Below are 20,477 nucleotides of genomic sequence, written 5' to 3'. Positions count from 1 at the left end.
AGGGGCGGGCAATGAGTGGATGCGAAACTGAGGTTCGCCTTGCCGCAGGCTGGATCACGCAGAGCAGAATTCCAGAAGCTCAACGCACCCCCAGCCTGGCTTTAACCACGGCCGAGGAACTGATCTGGTCACCAGTGGCTGGGGTGAGCGGTTCCAGGGAGGGCCTGGGAGACAATACACGAAGTCCTCACCCCTTTAACACTGGGGAAATAATAAAAGAAACCCCCACAGGCCTGGCTCAGGTTACCAGCCAACAGTGCTTTAAAGTCCAGGGATCCATCGTTCCCTCATTTGTGCCCCAGCCCGGGCTGGATCACCAGGACACAAGTTACGCTTTCAATGCCCGACCAGGAGCATATCCCCAGTCCTGTGACATCTCCCCCCTTCCACAACCCTATCTCCCATCTAGCAAGGGCATGTCCCAATCCCCCACCACAGCTGCAGGATCTCTAGCGCCCTCCCCCCCACTTTCTATATAGCTTGATTATTTTGCAGGGGGATCACAGCAAGTCCAGAGGCCGGCTCCCAGCTCACAGGGATTACACCTGCCTCCAGCAGATGTGCTTCGAGCCCACCTCTCTTGTGCCAGGCCAATAAAAGATCCATTTTATCTCGCCAGCTATAATCCCCTCGCAGCCATGCCCAGCTCGCTCATCTACCTCCACGGAAGTCATGCCAGCTGTTTAAGAGAACACAGAACCAACCCCTCCCACAACCTGAACAGTTTTAACTGCCCCCTAGCTGGCAAGATGCCCATGTTTATAAGGGAGTATTTCTAACCAGTTACAAGTCTGCAGTTACTAGGCCATTTAAACCTCTCCTGTTTACACTCCCACCACAACCCAAGGGCACTGTTATGCAACTCGGTATTTCCGTCGCCCTGGCATGGGGTCACCCAAGGTGGGGGGAAGATCACAAAGGGATATAGAGGCCCAGACTCAGGGGGAGGGAGAGAAGTGGGTGGATGCTGGCTGAGCCAATGGAATGAATCAGCCTCCTTCCACACTGGATCCTCTACTGTGTACAGCACCAGGGTCCTACTGTAAAACAGAATTCACAGCCAGCCTCATCCACGAGGGGTTAGGAGCCCATCTAGTTTTTGCTCAAGGCCTGACAACAGTGGCAGCTGCATCTGTCCAGCCTGGAACAGGCCAAACCAAAAGAAAAGAAAAACGCATGCCACTAAATTTAGCCAGGCCTTTACACAAAACACACAAAAAACCACCCATTTCCCATTCTCATGACAAATTCAGAGCGCCACAACTTCGCCAGTTTCACAAATGGATTTTATTTAACAAAAAAAAATTAAGGACACAAGAGGAGGAAACCCCAGTCCATGCCGTTTCCCCCCCCCCAAGACAATAAAAAAAGGGGGAACTATAGATATAAATTACAAGTATTCAAGACACATGGGTAACATTTAAAAAGAAATGTCTCAACTGTGTAGGGTTTTCCCCCCATTTGTTTAATCCATTCGCTAGTTTCCTCTGCAGGCAACTAGCAAACTCAGGAACCAAAGAATGATTTTTGTTCACACATACACGTAAAGCCATCATGACATTCACAAACACAGACTGATCGGCCCCTCCTCTCCTTAGACTCGAAGAGAACTTGAGGGGCATCTGATTTTAAACAAGACAGTGGCGTGGGGAGGGATCTTAGCCCCACCAGCCATGACAACAGAAAGATGGCCAATTCTCAGGGTTTTACAATGGGATTTGAACACGTGACAATTTCCCTTTGAAGATTCCAGGGTGGCGGTGGGTCACCAGGATTTCTGCCCTTCTCAAACACGCTCTTCTCTTTCGATCTTCAGCATTTCAGACCAAGAATTTTAATAATCATATCTTACACAGATTAGTTCAAATAACTCAAAACTCTGAGTAAAGGAAACTTCCCTCCACCACCCCCAGGTGGAAGAGGAAATAAAATACCTCTGGAGTCTATGATTTTCATAGGGTTTTTTTAAATTATTTTTAAGCTTTTATTTGATTTTTAAGAGCAAGCAGCAGAAGGCAGCCTTGTCTCAGTTCCCCTTTACAGGGTTAAATGAGTCAAGCTGACACACACCCCACCCACACCTTGAAAAACCAGCTCCACACACACACAAAAAAATCTACCGGCGGTCTGAACAGGAAATTCCCCGCTGCCTTTCTAGACCCAGTGTGATGCAATGACTGGTCATATGAGTGGTGTGTCAACTTGTAGGCCTGGCTGGAAGTGGGGGAAGTTTCCTTACTGAATCCTGCTTTGAGAGCTTTTAGTTGGTTAAAAGAAAAAAGGCCTCTTGAAAAACAAAAACACACACACAAAAACACACTTTTTTAAAAAGTACCCCTGAGGAAAGAAATCTAGTAAGTAGGACACCCATCTTCCACCATCCCCCCACTTTCTGGGGGTGCTGGAGAACGAAGTCTAGGAGGCAGGCGGGAGAAACCCAGCCTTCCCTCCCTCTTGAGGCAACAGATCCCTTTCTTGAATATTTCTCAGCACTGTTCGCTCTCTTTTAAACCCCTTTATCTCACATCTGGCCACCAGGTCTGCAGCCCCCCCCGTCGCCCAGCAACCATGCTGCGATCACAAGGACACAGAACAAGACGGAGGAGAATAGGCCAAAAAGTTTCAAGTTACCAAAAAAAAAAAAAAAAAACAACCAAACACCCCAACCCCCGCCCCCCGGGGTGGGGGTTATGGGATAGCACCAATTGACCCCAAGTCCGCATATAGCACGTCTCTACACAAAAATAAACCATCTGTCAGTGAGGAGCAGGCAGGAGAAGCTCGGCCCGGTCTGCGAGTCTCTCTTCCCCATCGTGAACTTGGGCCAGAGCCCCCCCGCTCCCACGCACACAAAGCGGCGGCGTCTCTCGGTCCTTTTGTCTCGCCTCCCCCCTGGACCCAGCAGGGTGGGGAGGGACGTGCGTGGGGGGGAAAGTCCGATCCTTCTTCCGCTGTCCTCCCCGGCCTTCGTGTGCCTCTCTCCCGGCCGGCTCCCCGCCCCCCCTCCGCCAGGGAGAGGGGGGCTGCGCCCCCAAAAGCGACCCCCCCGCCCCATGGCTCCCGCCAGGAGCCGACGAGCCGCTGCGCGCCGCGGGGCAGGTCCCCCAGCCACGAGTCCCCCCAAGCGGCGGGGAAGGGATTTAAAAGGCCACCACGGCTCGGACCAGTATGCTGAGCACCCCGTCCCCGGGCCGGCAGCCCGGCGTGGGCTCGGGGCCCTTGGGCGGGCCGCCCCGCAGCATCCCGGAGAAGCGGGTCTGCAGGACTTTGGCCAGGCTGGGGAAGGGGCCGTCCTGTCCCTGGGGCTGCCGCTCGCCCTCCTCCTCCGCCGCCTCCAGCCGGGCCTTCTTGGTGGGCACCAGCCCGGCCTCGGCCGCCCCCGGCTTGTCCAAGCTGCTGCTCCGCCGCTTCCTGCTGGCTTTGCCCGGGGGCGGCAACGAAACCCCCCGCGCCGGCCGCCTACCCGCCCCGGGCGCTGGAGCCGCCAGAGGGGCGGGCGCCTGGGGCAGGTCCCCGCTGCTGTCCTGCGTCTCCATGGGCTCCGGATCGCCGGCGCCCGGGGCGCTTCCACGGTCCGCGGGGGCTGCCCGCTCCTCCGGGGCCTGGGGGCCGGGGGAGGCGGCGGCGGCCGGCAGTGGGGGCTGGCCGGCCCCTTCCTCCCCCAGGCAGGGCTGCGGCCCAAGTCCCCCCTCCTCGTCCTCCTCCAGCTTGGCGGAGAGATAGACCTCCCGGGCGCTCCGCATGACCAGCGAGAGCTGCAGGCTCCGGTGCAGCCGGAGGCCGCCGCGCTGCAGGCGGGAGTTGTACATCTTCCACACCGACAGGGTCATGATGCGCTGGGCTTCCTTCTGCACCTCCATGCCGGGCGGCGGGGGCGCCTGCTCCGGCCCGGGGGGCTGCTGCGCGGCTCTGGCGGGTGCGCGCGGCCGGCGCCCTTTGCACCGACCGGAGAACTGGGGAGGGGGGGAGAGAGAGGGGGAGGGGCTGCGCCTGGGTCTTCCCGCCCCCGCCGCTGCTGCTCCGCCGCCTTTTGTTGCTGAGCCTTTTGCTGCTCCGCCGCCGCCGCCGCCTTCCGCCGCCGCCTCGGACCCGCCGCCCCGACTAAGCCCAGCCGCGCCCAGCGCCGCTGCTTTTATACCCCCGGTGATCTCAGCGCCCGGGCCGCCCCCGCCCACTCCGTCAGCCGCATCCGGCCTGTGCAACGCGCCGCCACCCCCAGCGGCTACTGCGGGGGGAGGGGAGGGCGGAAATGCCGGGGAGTGGGGGAGGGGAGGGGAGGCGGAGGAGGAAGCCGCCAGCCGCAGCAAAGCGGCTGAAGGGGAGGTGTCAATGCAACAGGGACACCCCCCCCCCCCCCCCCCGGCACGTCCAGCCACTCGCGGCCCCTTTTGCAAAAGCAGCCAGAGGCCCGGCCACTTTGTGTTTTATTTTGCGCGTCCAAGGTAGCGATGGGCGGTGGTCTGCGCGCGCAGTGCAGCAGCTGCCCCCGGGCCGGGTGTGAGGCGCCAACGCCAACCGGCTGTGCGGAGCCGTCGGTGCAGCAGCTGTTGCACCATGCCCGGGCGCGCGCGATGCATTGAATGCAGCGGCTAATGCACGTGCCCGGGCAACGCGATAAATAAATGCAAAGCCAGTGCACGACGACGTGCAATACAGCCCGCTCCACAATCACGCTGCGTCTGCAACGCAATAACGGGAGCACAAGCACCATCGCTGTGTTAAGTGCAAATGCAATCAGCCAGTGCAGCCTGAGAGCGTAACCCTCACGTGCAGCAGCTCTGTGTCTGAGCAAAAAGCCCCATCGCCGTTTAATGCAGTCTGCCAAATCAATCTGTCCCTGCGTGCAATGCAGCAGAAGCAGAGCGTGTGTGAGGATGCAATCTCTGCTAGATAAAAGGCACCTTGTGTACGTGGAATGCAACCTCCAGGGCAAATGCACACGTCGCTTTGTGTGTGTGTAAACCGCGCACTCTGTGTTTTTAGCTGCAACTCTGTTTCAATCCACGGACTGGAGTCACTGCAACCCCTGCGTGCTGGCTGCAAAACGTGTGCCTGTACAATGCAATCGCTGCGTCTTGTGCCGTGGCAATGAACAACCCGTACTACAGCACACCCCAAATCTGAGCCGGAACTCGTCGTGAATGAAATTTTACTCCGTCCGTTTAGGATGCGTGAGCCCGATGCAAGCGGCTGCATTGCAAACCTGTTTCTACTCCCCTCGTCAACCTGCTTTCCCCTCTTTCCCTTCGGATCATAGTCTCGGGGCCGCGGAGAGGCCGCCAGGAACACCTCCCCCGCCCGCCCGCCCGCAGTGAGGGAATGCAATGCAGCGGGCCCCTGCCCTGGCCAGGGGATCGGTGCTGGGGCGCAGGAATGGGGGGGTGTGTTAAAGTCAAGCCCCTCCCCCCCCCAGCTCCACGCTCTGCCACCTGCCCCATCGCAGGCCCGGCCCCCCAGCCCGTGTTCCCCGGCCATCGCTTTAAGAGGAAGGAAGAGGAGGAGGAGGAGGAGGAGGCTCCGCCCCACTTTTGAGGTCACCCCAGCCTCCCCCTGGTTACCGTTTCCATGACTATATTAGGGGCCCATGACGACAGGGGGCGGGATCCGAACGCGGCGCGCACCAACGTTCCGAAAGGGGCGACATTTGCAGCCGCCTCGCTTCCTCTTTCCGTATAAGGGCAGAGGCTGGAAGGCCCCGTTGGGGCCTATGGGGAGCGTCCTTCCGGGATCCTAGGGGGAAAAACCCATCTGCTCGCGCTGCAGATCCCGCCCCCGCAGCCTGCCTGTGCGCACAGCACGTGGGACTGCACCCATCCCGGTGCCCCCCATCTCTCTCCATCCCCCCCACCCGCCTGTCACCCCACAGCCCCCCTACAGCCCCATCCATCTCCCCAACCCACTCACCACCTGCCTGTCACCCCCCCACCCACTCACCACCTGCCTGTGACCCCCCCAATTTTCCCCCAGCCACCCACTCCCTGCCTGTCACCCCCAACCTCCTGCATCTACCACCTGCCTGTCTCCCTCACAGCCCAACTACTTGACAGCCCCCCACAATCAGACTACACGCAGCCAATCTTCCCCCCACAACTCCCTCCATAATGACTACATGACAGAACCCATCTCCCCCACCCACAACCTTCCTGTCACCCCCACAGCCCTCCTACAGGCCACAGCCCCACCAATCTCCCCAACCCACTCACCACCTGCCTGTGAACCCCCCAGTTTCCCCCCAGCCACCCACTACCTGCCTGTCACCCCCCACCCACTCACTCACCACCTGCCTGTCACCCCCAATCTCCTGCATCTACCACCTGCCTGTCTCCCTCACAGCCCAACTACATGACAACCCCCCACAATCAGACTACACACAGCCAATCTTCCCCCCACAACTCCCTCCATAATGACTACATGACATGACCCATCTCCCCCACCCACACAACTCCCCCCACAACCCATCTACACAACACATCCATCCACAATATCCCCCCACAATCCAACTAGATGACACAACCTCACTACACACATCTGAGCACAGTCTGACTGTACAGGGCCTACTTCTCTCACCCACTCACAACTCCCCCACACTATCTGACTACTCACAATCGCCTCTACATCCCCCCACCCACAGCCTCCCTCTACACATATCAGACAACTCTCCCCCAACTCGACTCAATACAACCTGACGACACACATCCCCTCATAATCCAATTGTACACAACCTACCTGTAAACACCTCACACACACTGCCTGTCCCCCCCCCCCCCACAATCTGACTACACACATACCCCACAATATGACCACAACCACACCCAGTCTGACTGGACACAATCTACCTGTACACAGCTCAAACACACATACACCGTGACTGCATGCCACACAACTCCCCCACACAATCTGACAACATGCAACCCCCCTCCCCACACACCCTGCCTACACACGTAGCACACCACCCTCACGCTATCCGCCACAACCCGACCATCAACAAATCCCATATAGCTTGAGATGCACACAGCCCCCCCCCACCCCATGGCTACACATAAAAGCTCACCCCACCCGCATGCACCCCGCACCCACCCTGCTGTCCTCAAGTGCTCAGTGTCACCCCTCGCGAGGCCTCCCAGCAGCAGCCCCCTGGGAGCCCGGGGCCCATGGAATCAGCTACCAAGAGTCATGAGAAATCCCCTGGGGCAGGAAGGGGACAACCAGTAACCCCACAGCAGGGACTAGTCCTACTGGCTGGACTGGAATGAAATCACCATGAGGAGGAGGAGCTGGGAGTGGAGTCTAGGGGCTGGGGAGGGGGCTGGGTTCTAGTCCTAGTTGGGGGGCAGAGGAGCTGCGAGTGGTGTCTAGAAGTTAGAAGTGTGGCAGGCTCAGAGTCAGGACTCCTGGGTTCTGTTCTCAGCTCTGGGAGGAGAGTGGGGTCCAGTGGTTGGGGCGGCAGGGTCAGGACTCCTGGGTTCCAGTCCTAGTTGGGGGGTGGGCTAAGAATGGAGTCTAGCAGCGGGGTGGGGGCTGATGTCAGAACTCCTGGGTTCTATTCCCAGCTTCCGCACGGGAGTGGGAGCTGGAGGTGGGGGATGGGAGAATCCGGACGCCTGGGTTCCATTTCTCTGCTCCTTGCCTCCGTTTGGAGCAGGTCAGTGCCGGGAATTCGGGGTCAGCTCAGCCTGGCCCCTCCCCCGCCTGCCTCTTTCCTCCGTGGAGGGTTGTGAATGGGGGGAGCCTCGCCCCTCCCGCTGTAGCTGCCACCCGCCCGGCTGGATCCGCCCCCCGAGTCCGGGCAAGCCCGCCCCGCCCTCAGCAAAGGCGGCGGCCGGAGCCTCGGCTGGGCCGGGCCAGCGCCAGTCACATGGCGGGGAGCGGCGGCGGCAGCGGCAGGCAGCGGAGCCGGGGGCCGGGGCGGCAGCATGGCCCTGGAGGACCCGTTCTCCGCCGTGCGGAGGTGAGCCGCCCCTCCCCCCTTAAAATGGGGCTGAAAATAGCACCGGGGATCGGGACCCTGTGCAGAGAGCCCCGCTGGGAAACCCCCCTCCAGCCCCCTTCCCTCCCCCTTGGAGGAAGAGACCCCCCTGCCCCGTCCGAGACCCCCCCCCCATCCCCCGTGCTGCGGGAGAGATCCCTTCCCATCCTCCTCTGGGGTGGGGGGCGACCCCTGTTTATACCGGATTTCCTTGCCGGGTGCTGAGATGCAGCCACCTCTGGGGTGGGTGGGGAGGCGGAAGAGAAGCCAGACAGGGTTTGGCAGCCCAGTGCCGTTTCCCTGGGGGTCCCCGCCCTGCTCCTCACTAACCCCCCCCCCCCACCCGCCGCCCCCCAGGGAGGTGCAGAAGGCCGTGAACACGGCCCGGGGGCTCTACGGGCGCTGGTGCGAGCTGCTGCAGGAGACTCGTGTGGTCAGCGCGGAGGAGTTCGACTGGACCACGAACGAGCTGCGCAACAGCCTGCGTAGCATCGAGTGGGACCTGGAGGATCTGGAGGAGACCATCGATATCCTTCTGGGGCCCGGGTTCCCCTGGGGGAGCCCCCCCAGTGCCAGGCCTCTGCCCCGCTCCCCACAGCGCCCCCCGCTGGGAGTAGCCGGGAGCCCCCCCAGTGCCAGGCCTCTGCCCCGCTCCCCACAGCGCCCCCCGCTGGGAGTAGCCGGAAGCCCCCCCCAGTGCCAGGCCTCTGCCCCGCTCCCCACAGCGCCCCCCGCTGGGAGTAGCCGGGAGCCCCCGCAGTGCCAGGTCTCTGCCCCGCTCCCCACAGCGCCCCCTGCTGGGAGTAGCCGGGAGCCCCCGCAGTGCCAGGTCTCTGCCCCGCTCCCCACAGCGCCCCCTGCTGGGAGTAGCCGGGAGCCCCTGCAGTGCCAGGTCTCTGACCCGCTCCCCACAGCTCCCCCTGCTGGGAGTAGCCGGGAGCCCCCGCAGTGCCAGGTCTCTGACCCGCTCCCCACAGCGCCCCCTGCTGGGAGTAGCCGGGAGCCCCCGCAGTGCCAGGCCTCTGCCCCGCTCCCCACAGCGCCCCCCGCTGGGAGTAGCCGGGAGCCCCCCCCAGTGCCAGGCCTCTGCCCCGCTCCCCACAGCGCCCCCTGCTGGGAGTAGCCGGGAGCCCCCGCAGTGCCAGGTCTCTGCCCCGCTCCCCACAGCGCCCCCCGCTGGGAGTAGCCGGGAGCCCCCCCAGTGCCAGGTCTCTGCCCCGCTCCCCACAGCGCCCCCCGCTGGGAGTAGCCGGGAGCCCCCGCAGTGCCAGGTCTCTGCCCCGCTCCCCACAGCGCCCCCCGCTGGGAGTAGCCGGGAGCCCCCCCAGTGCCAGGCCTCTGCCCCGCTCCCCACAGCGCCCCCCGCTGGGAGTAGCCGGGAGCCCCCGCAGTGCCAGGTCTCTGCCCCGCTCCCCACAGCGCCCCCTGCTGGGAGTAGCCGGGAGCCCCCGCAGTGCCAGGTCTCTGCCCCGCTCCCCACAGCGCCCCCTGCTGGGAGTAGCCGGGAGCCCCTGCAGTGCCAGGTCTCTGACCCGCTCCCCACAGCTCCCCCTGCTGGGAGTAGCCGGGAGCCCCTGCAGTGCCAGGTCTCTGACCCGCTCCCCACAGCGCCCCCTGCTGGGAGTAGCCGGGAGCCCCTGCAGTGCCAGGTCTCTGCCCCGCTCCCCACAGCACCCCCTGCTGGGAGTAGCCGGGAGCCCCCCCCAGTGCCAGGCCTCTGCCCCGCTCCCCACAGCGCCCCCTGCTGGGAGTAGCCGGGAGCCCCCGCAGTGCCAGGTCTCTGCCCCGCTCCCCACAGCGCCCCCCGCTGGGAGTAGCCGGGAGCCCCCCCAGTGCCAGGCCTCTGCCCCGCTCCCCACAGCGCCCCCCGCTGGGAGTAGCCGGGAGCCCCCCCAGTGCCAGGCCTCTGCCCCGCTCCCCACAGCGCCCCCCGCTGGGAGTAGCCGGGAGCCCCCGCAGTGCCAGGTCTCTGCCCCGCTCCCCACAGCGCCCCCCGCTGGGAGTAGCCGGGAGCCCCCCCAGTGCCAGGCCTCTGCCCCGCTCCCCACAGCGCCCCCTGCTGGGAGTAGCCGGGAGCCCCCCCAGTGCCAGGCCTCTGCCCCGCTCCCCACAGCGCCCCCTGCTGGGAGTAGCCGGGAGCCCCCCCAGTGCCAGGCCTCTGCCCCGCTCCCCACAGCGCCCCCTGCTGGGAGTAGCCGGGAGCCCCCCCAGTGCCAGGCCTCTGCCCCGCTCCACACAGCGCCCCTTGCTGGGAGAGTCCGTGGGAATGAAGGGCAATCCAGAGAGCTGTTTGAGGTCTATGGGCTGGTTGGGGCCTCATCCACCCCACCCACGCTCTCCCCTCCTGTGCTCCCCACTCCCACCCCTGGACTCTGTCTGTGCCCCGCGCGCTTGGTCCTTAGCTCTGGCGCACGCATTGTGGAGTCAAACCCTCGCAAGTTCAGGATCGAAGCCAGCGAGCTGACGGAGAGACGGGCCTTCGTGAAACAGATGCGGGACTCTGTCAAGGTGGGGAACCCCTACCCCAATGCACCACGACCCCGTGTCCTGTGTGTGTCTCTGTCTGAGGCATCGGGCTGCCCCCTCCTGGAGGAATCTGGGAACTCAGACCTCCTCTGAGTGTGTGGGGTTCTGCTGCCCTCTAGTGGGGCACAACAGCTAGTGCAGTAGAGGGACCCCAATAGATCAGGGAGGAGGAGAAACTGAGTCAGGGATCATGGTTTCCAGCAGGTTGTTTTGAAACTGTGTGTGTGTACTGGACAGAGCAAGGGGCTGGGAGCTAGGACTCCTGGGTTCTATCCCCAGCTCTGGGAGGGGAGTGGGGTCTAGTGGTCAAGGCAGGGGAAGTCCAGGACACCTGGGTTCTGTTCCTGGTCTTGCTGGCTGACCGTGAGGAAGTGCCTTCCCTTCCCCGTGCCTGCATTTCTGTCTGTGAAGCCGACGGGGAGGGGAACCCCCATGGAAGTGCCCCGGGCTGCTGCTCTCCCAAGTCCCCCTCTCCCCCCCCTCAACAAACCCCTGTGGTTTTTAACCCCTTCCCTTCCCTCTATCGCAGGAGATGCGGGATCACATATCCAGCCCGTCAGCCCTGGCCATCGCTGAGCGGAAAAACAGAGAGGTACCTGGTCCTGTCCTCCCTGAGCAGCAATTGGAGCTCCCGGGGGGCGGGGGGGGGCACGAGCCCACAGCACCACCCAGGCCGCTGCAGGGACTGACCCCATAGAAAGGCCTATAGCACATCCCATGCCCTGGTACGCTGTCCTCTCTGTCTTGCAGCCGCTGATGGGTGAAGCTGGAGTGGCAGCCCCTGGCGGCTGGGATCCTCCATCCGGGGACAAGCTGCCCAAACCCCATGGTTTGTTTGGCCCCCGCCCCTCTGGTAATGAGGGTCTTGCTGTGTAGGGGACAGGCTGACAGCAGGGGGAGGAGGCAAATAGCATGGAGTTTGCGTTGCCATCCTCCAGATCAGAGCCAGTGCTCCCTAGAAGGGAAGGACCCGATGTCCCGTTCCCCACCCCCCTGAGCCAGCCAGTCCCCATCTCCCCCCTCATCCCGAGTTACTTGCTACCCCCAGCGGTGAGTTGCCTGGATGGGTCCCCGATCAGGGCTCTGCTCTCTCCCCGCAGATGCTGATTGGCGGTGGGGCCAGCCAGAAGCCCCCCCCGGAGCAATACGGCCCGCTGCGGGAGGAGCTGGTGTCCGCCAATTCCCGCTATATTGAGGAGCAGCAACTGCAGCAGCAGGTGGGGAGCCGTCTGAGCCCACAGGCCAGGGCTGGGGGGGCCAAGAGGGGACAGAGATATGCCCTGCTGCATCCCCAGTCACGAAGATCAGGATGAACACAGCATCTCCCTCCCCCCCCGGCGAGCTGGGAATGGAACCCAGGGTCAGATGTTCTGCTCTTGCTTTAAATCAGAGTGAAACTGATGTCACGCCCCTAAAGCTGGGGTGTGGGGGGGACGATCTGGATTAAACCGGAGGGACTAGAAGCATGACCTGGCTACATGTCAGACCCATGGGCCCATCTAGGTCTGTATTCCACCCCCACCCCCCCAGATCTCTGCCCTCTGGATCAGACCGGGCCCATCTCCCGTCTCCATCAATGGCTGGCACCAGGTGCTCCAGAGGAGGATTCCTCCCTTCCAGCCCCTGTAATGATCAGCCCGGAAGGGGGGGGGGGGGCTTGACATCCATCCACCCCATCGGAGAGCTAGATCTAAAATTACCCAAGCTACAACCCCCCCCCGGCCCTCTATGTTGAACCCCCTGCAGCAGGGAGTTCCACAGCCTGGGGATTAACCCAGCAGGCTGGAGGTTGCAAACTTTGAGGGGGTGGGGGGCAGCAATTCCTCCATCCCACCATCCCAGTTCCCTTCTCCCACCACCGTTCTGGTTCTGATCCAGTCCCCCCATAACGGGACCCTGTCGCACATCCCCCCCCCCCGCAGTGACCCACTGGCTTTTCCTACCTCCCTTCCCCGGCAGCTGATCATAGACCAGCAGGATGAGCAGCTGGAGCTGGTGTCGGGCAGCATCCGGGTCTTGAAGCACATGTCGGGCCAGGTTGGGGATGAGCTGGAGGAGCAGAGCTTGTGAGTGGGGTGGGGCGAGGGGAGGCCTGCTCACAGGCCTGGGAATGGGACATGAGGCCTTTTCCCACTAGAGGGCGCCAGCTCTGATCTGGCCCCAGGGCAGGGGACTGGCTGGCTCAGGGGGGTGGGGAATGGGACATGAGGCCTTTCCCCTCGAGGGGGCACCAGCCCCAGATCTGAAAATCCTTCCCATCTGGCTCCATGTGTGAGGTGAGTTTGGCGGGTCTCAGCCCAGTTCTTAGAGTTTGGCGGGTCTCAGCCCAGGTAGGATGACAGGTTCCCGGAGGAGAACCCCACCAACCTGGGGGAGTGGAGGGAGGGAATGGGACAAGCCCCCTCCTGACACCTTGGCAGGGGACTGAAAGCAGCAGTGGCTGGATCCCCTGACACTGGAGCCGGGCAGGTGTGGGGGAGGGGCAGGGCAGGGTGGGGTGGGTGTTTCCAGGCCTCTCCCTGCTTGACCACAGCCCCCCCTCTGGGTGGGTGCTGCACCCCAAGATGACCGCTTGACCCTGGCTTGGCAGGATGCTGGAGGAGTTTGCCCAGGAGATGGACAGCACCCAGTCCCACATGGATGGCGTGCTGAAGAAGATGGCCAAGGTGTCCCACATGACCAGCGGTGAGGAAGGCGCTGGGCAGGGGCAGATTTTTCAAAGCATCTAGGAAACTTCAGAACCCGAGTCCCCTTCCTGTCTCTGGGAAGGGAGTGGGGTTTAGTGGTTAGATCAGGGAGGGGCTGGGAGTCAGGACTCCTGGCTTCTATCCCTGGCTTTGGGAGGGAAGTGGAGTCTAGTGTTTAGAGTCAAGGGGAGCAAAGAGTCAGGACTCCTAGGTTCTGTTCATGGCCCTGTGTGACTTTTGGGGCAAGTCCCTTCCCCGCCTCAGTTTCCCTTCTGTAAAACGGGAGGGGGGGTAGTGAGCTCTACTCCTGCGATGTGTGTGCAGGTGGGAGGGAGGTTTCTTTAATGCACCCCAGGCAGCCTAGAGGTCCCTAGTGTTGGTGCTTAAGCCAAACCCCCCCATCTCAGAATCGCCCCTGCCACTCCACCCCCCCGCCCACACTCACTGTATCTCCCCCTGTGCTTCCTCCTCCCCAGACCGGCGGCAGTGGTGTGCGATTGGCATTCTGCTCGTTCTCCTCATCGTGGTGCTTATCCTCTTCTTCACTCTGTAATTGACTGGCCAGGACTGTCGGGGCGGGGAGGCAGCATTCTCCTGACCAGCCCCCTCCCCCCCCACCATGCACATGCCTCCATCCTTGCTTGGCAAGCAGCCTGGGAGCTGCCCTGCTGGAGCACGGCCCACCCCGGTGCCTTTCTCTGACCCTTGGGGCTGGCACCTGTGGGAAAGAAAAGGCACCTCCAGGTACCAGGGGAGATTCCTGCTGGGAATCTGGTTCAGGTCCCCCCCAGCCTCTGCTTCCACATCGGGGGCATCCTCAGCCTGTAGGGAGCAGTAGCAACATGCTGAATGGGGGGGGGGGGGGGCGCTTCTGATCTCTCCCCAGATTTGTGAGGGAGGGGAAGCCAGTTAACTGGTACCTCCACCCCCCTTCTGCAAAGCCAGGAGCTGGGAGGAGAAGCAGCTTGCCCATCCCATGTTCCAGGATGGGACGGGGCAGCAGAGCCTGCGCCACCAGGGGGCGCTGACTTATCACACCAGCTCTCTGCAGCCTGTTGCAGGGAGAACAATTCCTACGAGCATGAGATGCAGACTCAGCGGTTAATACCCTCCCCTGCTGCGTGGGTTCAGGGCTTCCCCACCTTAAAGCCCAGCTGCGCTTTGCCCGGCGTGTGCTCACTCCTCTCCCCTCCCTGGCGGGGCCGTCACTCATTTTTTGTACGAAAAGCCAAAATAATTCCTCAGGAGGGTTCTCATGCGAAGGGTTTTCCGTTAAAGAAACTGGGGGTCTTGTTGCTGGATTTTTGCTGCCTTAGCGGGGAGGAAGAGACCTGACTGTTGGTTTGTTGTTGTTAATTATTTGTATTATGGTAGGGCCGTGAGGCCCCCACGGTGCTTGGTGCTGTACAAACATAACCAGGATGGACCCTGCTGGTGCCTCTGCTGCGGGGGAGAGACTGCAGTGCATATTGGGAGATGTAGTCTGGCCAGGGAGCAGGGCCCATGGGGGAACCAGGGGCATGAGACACTCCTTTCTACAATTCCCATGATGCACTTGGGTAGTTGGGAGAGACTGCAGTGCATCATGGGAGATATAGTCTGGGCAGGGAGCTTGGCCCACAGAGGAAAACGGGTGGGAGGGGCTCCCAGCTGCTGCCCAGTGGCCGGGCTATTGGGAGTGAGCACAATGCATTATGGGAGATGTAGTCCTGCTCCCTGGCTGGAGGGAGGAAGTAGAGGCGTAAAGGACCTCCAACTACAGCTCCCGTGTGACGAGGGCCTAGAGTCTCGGGGCCTAGCTGGAACCTGAATTTCTAATGTAAAAAAATATTTTTTTAAAAAAACCTTTAAACAAATGCACAATAAAGCAGCAAAACTGAAGACCTGAGCCCAGTTTTTTGTCCCTTTAAAGGCGCCTGGTTTTTGTCGGTGGCTCCGTGTGCTGAGATGGGGCCGGCCTTGGGAGCGTTTAATGCTCCGTCACCGGGGATCTTCGCAGTGCTCTGAGAAGTGACTTTTAAGGCCAGCTTAGCGTGGGGGCCCAGATCCCCAGCTGGTGTAAAGCGGCGTTCTCCCGTCGGGATCAGTGGGACTGCACTGATTTACACCTGCTGAGGCTGTGACTGTCCCGGTTGTGCGTCTAACATCAGTGGCGGGGCTCCGCAACGGGTGTGAATCCAAGTGGCTCCTTGGCCGTTATGCCAGCTGAGAATCTGGCCCCCGGCCTTCCCAAGTGCTGCCTAGAAACGGGCACAGCCCTGAGCACGCAGCAATCCCGCAGGCAGAGAACGCAACGGCGCCTCTGGGCGCTGCGGGGGCCTTGTTGCGAACACAAAGTCACCGGGGCTGGGTTTTGTCCCTAAGAGGCAACGGATCTGGCTCCTGGGGGGACGGGAGGGCGTAAGAAGAAGAGATCTGGGGGCAGATCCCAGGCACGAGGCGTATCTGGACACAGGCCCAGTGTCCAGCGCTTGTAATTGTGGTAACCTGCAGGGTTCTGGGTCTCTCCTGGGGCATGTGCCCCCCCAGCCACTCTCTTCTCTGCAGGCAGGAATGGGGCTGCAAATGGTGTTGGAGCGGCTCAATGAACGGAGGCAGCTGCTAACGAGGCCTGCCCCTCCCCCCCAGCCCCTTATAAAGGCTGGATGAGTTTAGGTGACTGTTGGCAGCTGCGGGGGGGGGGTGCTTTTAAGCCACAGGGGGTCAACTTCTCATGGTGCTACGCCTGGGGGGACAGGCCTGGGCGCTGCTTGGTAATGTAATAATGAATAAGCACATGCGAGCGCCCCAGCAGGGGGCTCCCTCCGCCCTGTCTCCCCCTGCAGGGTGCAAAGGGAGCTGCAATGGGCCTCTCCCAAGAGTTTCTTTCTAGTGCGTGACGGGCCAGAGGCGGCTGTGTGTTCAGCCACTGCACTGCTTCAGAGGATGCGTGGACACCCCTGCAAGGAGCCCCGCCTATGCTGTGATGGGGTGTATGAACCCCATACTGGGCAACATGGGGTTAAGGGATTATTTTGGGCCCCGGCACACCAGAGCTGCAGCAAATGCTCCATCTGCTGGAGGAAGTAAAAGGCCGGGAATGAGCTTATTTGGGGGGCAGTGCAGAGGGGAAGCCTCGAGGCCCTGACACAATGAGGGAAGGCTGGACCCACCCCAGAGACAACCAGAGAGGGAAGTATCCTGTGGCCCTTGGACATTGGTAACCACCCCTCCTTCCTTAGTGTGGTTTGGATTTCCCCACTAGGGGAAAGCCTTGGAGTAAGCTGACTTAGTGGGCAGGGGACAAGAGGAAGAGGCCAGCCTTGTTTGCCAGACTGCTTGTAGCCCACAGGGGCCTGGGTGGGAGCCCGGTGGAGTGAGAAGGCCCGGGTGCCCCTCCCCACAACCCCATTGGTAGTCAGAGGTAGTGGCCATGACCACTAGGCCACTCTCCCCAACTAGACCCCCAGTGAGGACTATTACACTTGGATGGTACCTGCTACCACATGGGAAATCAGCCCCCACGCCTGCCCCAAACCCATGTGCTGCTTTTCCTGGGGTATCTGAGAAGCTAAAGAAATCTTTGACAATAACGGGGTTTTTATAGTCTCTCATCACCGCTCTCTGTATCACGTTCTACAGTATTTTAAAATTCCAGTGGAAATTGGGTAACGGGGGGATGTCATGGCCTGAGCCAGAGTTGATGAGTCTCCCTGAAATGATCTGTAATCTGCTAGAGGCTCCAGCTGAGGGGGGAAAGTGTGGGGGGGGGTGTCTCGTCCCGCAAGGCGCTGCCCACACCCCCCCCAGCTGAGATAAGGGCCCTCATCCTGCCAGACGCTACCCCCGCACCGCCCTAGCTGAGAGCAGGACCCATGTCTCGCCAGGCGCTGTGCAGATACGGACAGAGGGTCGCTTGGCTCTCCACGCCTGCTGTCAATCTGGATTCACTCCGTTACAGCCAGGGGCGTGGCATGGACTGTGCACCAGCTCGGCACCGCTGTGCTTTTCTATCATGGTTTTCAGTGCCCTGGGACCCATCCTGGCCAGCTCTGCACAAACACGGGAGGCAGCTGGCTGCCCTGATGTGCTAACTAGCCAAGCTAGCCCCCAGGTGGAGACAGAGGGCTGGCCTCCAGGGGCAGTGGACTCGCTGCAGGGGGCACAGGTGTGCCCCTTGCTGGAATCCTGTGCCCAGGCCTGGTGGCCGCACAGCCAGGAGGCTGGGGCTCGACGAGTGAGGGGGGCAGACATGCCATGGGGCAGATTCAAGCTTTGGAAAACCTGCCGGGCACTCCAGCTGTTCCGCTTACCCAGAAAGTTAGGGGTGATGTGATAACCTCATGCGCACCGCCGGGTGGCATCACGTGGCTTGGCTGCGCTGCCTCTGGACTTGGGCTTCACTCAGACCTGGGAACCGAGAACAAGCTGCCCCCTTAGCGAGGGGGGTCTCATCGCTTCGCTCCTTTTGAAGAGTACAAAGAACCCCCGGGAGTCCCTCAAGTCCAGCCCTGGGGTTACTGCCGACAAGCGGCCCCCCAGAAGGAGAGCCCTGCTCCAGGTGCCGGGCTGCGGGATGGTGCAAAAGAAACTTGCGCTTCTGGCAGTGGGTTATTCTTCATGCCGGCCCTGGGTTTCAGGCAGCTCCTTGTCCATCCTTTCTGCGCCGGCTGTTTCCCTGCTGGCTTGGTGAGGTGGACAGGAGCGTGCGCATAAGGCCGGACCCCGCCACCAACAGGTCTTTTAGCCGGGCTAAGTGCTTGTTGGTCAATGACCTGCCCAGATGGGGTCCCTCCCTTGGGAGCAGCTCTTCAGGGACGCATCAGGCCCTGCCTCCCCTTACAGGGGCCGGCCAGCCCGGGACATGTGACTCGATCCCGGGCTGTAAGTACCTACATGGGGAACAACTATTGGATAACAGAGGACTGATCAATCTAGCAGCCCAAGGGTCAACACAAGAGCCAAAGGCTGAAAGTTGAAGCTAGTCCAGTGCAGACTGGAAATATGGTGTGAAGGTTTTAACCGGGAGGGCATTGAAGCAACTTACCCAGGGTCCTGGTTGAGTCTCCACCACTGGTAATTTGTAAATCAAGATCAGATGTTTCCCTAAAACATCGTCTCCTAGTTCAAAGAGGAATTAATTCAGGGAAGTCTTCTGGTCACAGAGAGCCCTTCTGACCCTAAGTAGGTAAAGGGAGCAGAACGATCCCCTATTTTTGATGGGGAAACTTAGGCACAGAATTGGCAATGTCTTGGTCAAGGAACTAAACCCAGCTTTCTCAGGTGCCTTAAACACCAAGCTCCAGCTGTTGGCAAATGCCTGGGGTGTGCGCGTGAAATCAGGATAGAAAATAACCAGCCGGGTGTGCAAATTTGTTACAAACCATTTTATTTTTTATTAACATTTCTGAATTCCTCTTTCTTTTTTTTTTTTTTAAATCTTTACAGTAGTTAATGTGCAATTGTCGATACTCTCAGGTCACAGGAATGAGGGAGTCACAAAAATTTCTTGGCACTTATAACACAGAACAAATACTGGCATTATTGGGGGGCAGGGGCAGGGTTAGAACAACAGCAGGGGGCGCCGGGGAGCAAAGAGTGAGTTGCATTAAAAAAAATTTTTAAAGGTTTTTTTGTTTTGTTTTCCTCTTTGTAAGTATGTTATGATGGGGGGGGCAGAGACAGGGGCATCGGGGGGAGAAATGCTTGAGATTATAGAAGCTAATTGCATCAACTGAAAGCACTTGGAAGGTGTCCATGCTGCATTGGCATGCGCTTTGAACAATCAGGCGTTCGCGCTTTTTAAAGTGTAAATTAGAGATTTTTTTTTCCCCTCAGTTCGTTCTTTTTTGTTATTGTTGAAAAAGAAAACAAAACCCGACGATGATGGCAACGAAAGGGAAACCAACCCAAAAGCTGCGAAAAAACCCAGGTGCCGCTTCCCAACTCAAATACGGAAAGTGAAGTCCAGATTGGAAAGAAAACACAAACAATCGTGAATAAATTTGCCAGCTCAGAAAAAAAAAAAATCCCATGGGGGGGGTGGTAAGGGCTTCCCACTTGAGCCTGGCGCTGCGGGCGGAAGATAGCCAGGTTTCCAGCATGGTTAATTTGGGGCAAAGGGGTGTGGGCTAACGCACTGTGGCCTGGGGGAGGAGCGTGTGGCTAACATCCCATTCCCAGGCAGGGATCTATGGCATGGGCTCTCCCTTGGCTCCTGGGATAGTGTCAAGTACATTGGGGTGCAGGGGCATCTGGGACTGCCGGCACGTTGCATAAGGCACAGCACCCCCCATCTTTGGGTCTCCCAAGTTACAGTGTCAATCAGGCTAGGAGCACGCGGGGAGGGGTGTACGCCCATCTCAGTTTGGGGCTGGCGGGGAAGAATGGGGGCAAAAAAAAAAAAAAGAGAAAATTCGAGCTGCAGAAAGTGAGACCTACTCCCATCTCAGTTCTAGTGTCAAGCCGCAGTCACTCCTCTGAGCTCCGGACAATCCGGAGTCACTCCATTACAACCAAAGCATCAGCGGTGGACTTGCACTGGCATAACCCAGCTCAGCTAAACGGGGCTGCGGCAAACCCATTCCCACTGGGCCCCCCTGCCCCAGAATCCCCTCCCCCTGCGTTATAAACTAAAACCTAGGTCTTGAAAGGCATTCCCATGCCCAGCTCCCCTGGGAAGTAAGCATTTAACTCCAGAATCTGGGACTGAAATCGCTTTTCCCTTTTACAATATTAAATCAAAAGGCCAGTTCCCAAGCAGGGGAAGGAGAGGGGAGTAACCAGCAGAACCAGCCCCCATGCAGAACCAGTTCCAACGCCACCGGATGCTTATTGTGAGCTACTTTCTCCCCCAACCCCAGAGCTTTCTGGCAGGCCGGCCGGTGTCCGCCCACATGCCTGGGAAGTTTTGGGTCTGATTCCCCAGCAGCACAAAGGGATCTGAAAGTGCCTATGGGGTGCAGAGGGCCTGGGAATTCCACCCTGCATAGGGGCCTTCCCAGGCAGTGGAAAGAGGGGGCAGGTCAGCCTATTCTGTATCTCCCCCTGGCCTGAAGCGGGAGGCCGAGGCAAGGGAGCAGAAAGGGGGCTTAGAGCTTGGGCAGCCCTGCCATGGGGGGTTCAGTTTGATCCACCCGAGAGGACAAGCCCAGGCTGTCTTTTAAGCCGAGGTAGCGGGATTCTGATCTGGCGCTCAGGCCTCAGAGAGAGGAGAACCGGGATGATCCTTGCTCCTGCCACATCCACCCCATCCCTACTCCCTTCCCCCTCAGATCCTCCCCACTGACCCTCGCTCATTACAGGCCTAGATGCTTTAA

The 20,477-nt window shown here is 60.3% G+C and overlaps 2 protein-coding genes across 5 annotated transcripts; one reads left to right on the top strand and one right to left on the bottom strand.

Moving 5' to 3' along the window:
- Window positions 1-1,268: 1,268 nt before the first annotated feature.
- IER2 (immediate early response 2) lies at window positions 1,269-4,097 on the bottom strand. Its single transcript, XM_048831981.2, has one exon. It carries the CDS (start codon window positions 3,858-3,860, stop codon window positions 3,141-3,143), a length of 720 nt encoding a protein of 239 aa, XP_048687938.1. The 5' UTR covers window positions 3,861-4,097; the 3' UTR covers window positions 1,269-3,140.
- Window positions 4,098-7,802: 3,705 nt separating this feature from the next.
- STX10 (syntaxin 10) lies at window positions 7,803-19,192 on the top strand. 4 transcript variants are annotated; one of them, XM_048832255.2, is made up of 8 exons: window positions 7,803-7,948; window positions 8,324-8,493; window positions 10,380-10,474; window positions 11,022-11,084; window positions 11,593-11,709; window positions 12,452-12,558; window positions 13,083-13,177; window positions 19,027-19,192. In XM_048832255.2, the coding sequence occupies exons 1-8, from the start codon at window positions 7,914-7,916 to the stop codon at window positions 19,155-19,157; spliced, it is 813 nt and encodes a 270-aa protein (XP_048688212.2). In that variant the 5' UTR covers window positions 7,803-7,913; the 3' UTR covers window positions 19,158-19,192. The 4 variants fall into 4 exon arrangements, with proteins under 4 accessions (XP_048688212.2, XP_048688211.1, XP_048688210.2 ...); XM_048832254.2 differs by lacking the exon at window positions 19,027-19,192 and adding an exon at window positions 13,656-13,865; XM_048832253.2 differs by lacking the exons at window positions 12,452-12,558; window positions 19,027-19,192 and adding an exon at window positions 13,656-15,060.
- The last annotated feature ends 1,285 nt before the right edge of the window (window positions 19,193-20,477 follow it).

Source organism: Caretta caretta, chromosome 20 (genome assembly GCF_965140235.1).
Source record: "Caretta caretta isolate rCarCar2 chromosome 20, rCarCar1.hap1, whole genome shotgun sequence".
Taxonomy (NCBI): domain Eukaryota; kingdom Metazoa; phylum Chordata; order Testudines; family Cheloniidae; genus Caretta; species Caretta caretta.
This window is presented reverse-complemented; position numbering and strand designations above follow the sequence as displayed.

Excerpts from the sequence above, each read along its gene's own strand:
- STX10 (XM_048832255.2), top strand. The coding sequence starts at position 7,914 with ATGGCCCTGGAGGACCCGTTCTCCGCCGTGCGGAG. Across the intron at positions 12,559-13,082 it reads GAGCTGGAGGAGCAGAGCTT|GATGCTGGAGGAGTTTGCCC; the intron begins GTGAGTGGGGTG and ends CTGGCTTGGCAG. Across the intron at positions 13,178-19,026 it reads GGTGTCCCACATGACCAGCG|AAACAAAACCCGACGATGAT; the intron begins GTGAGGAAGGCG and ends TGTTGAAAAAGA.
- IER2 (XM_048831981.2), bottom strand. The coding sequence starts at position 3,860 with ATGGAGGTGCAGAAGGAAGCCCAGCGCATCATGACCCTGTCGGTGTGG.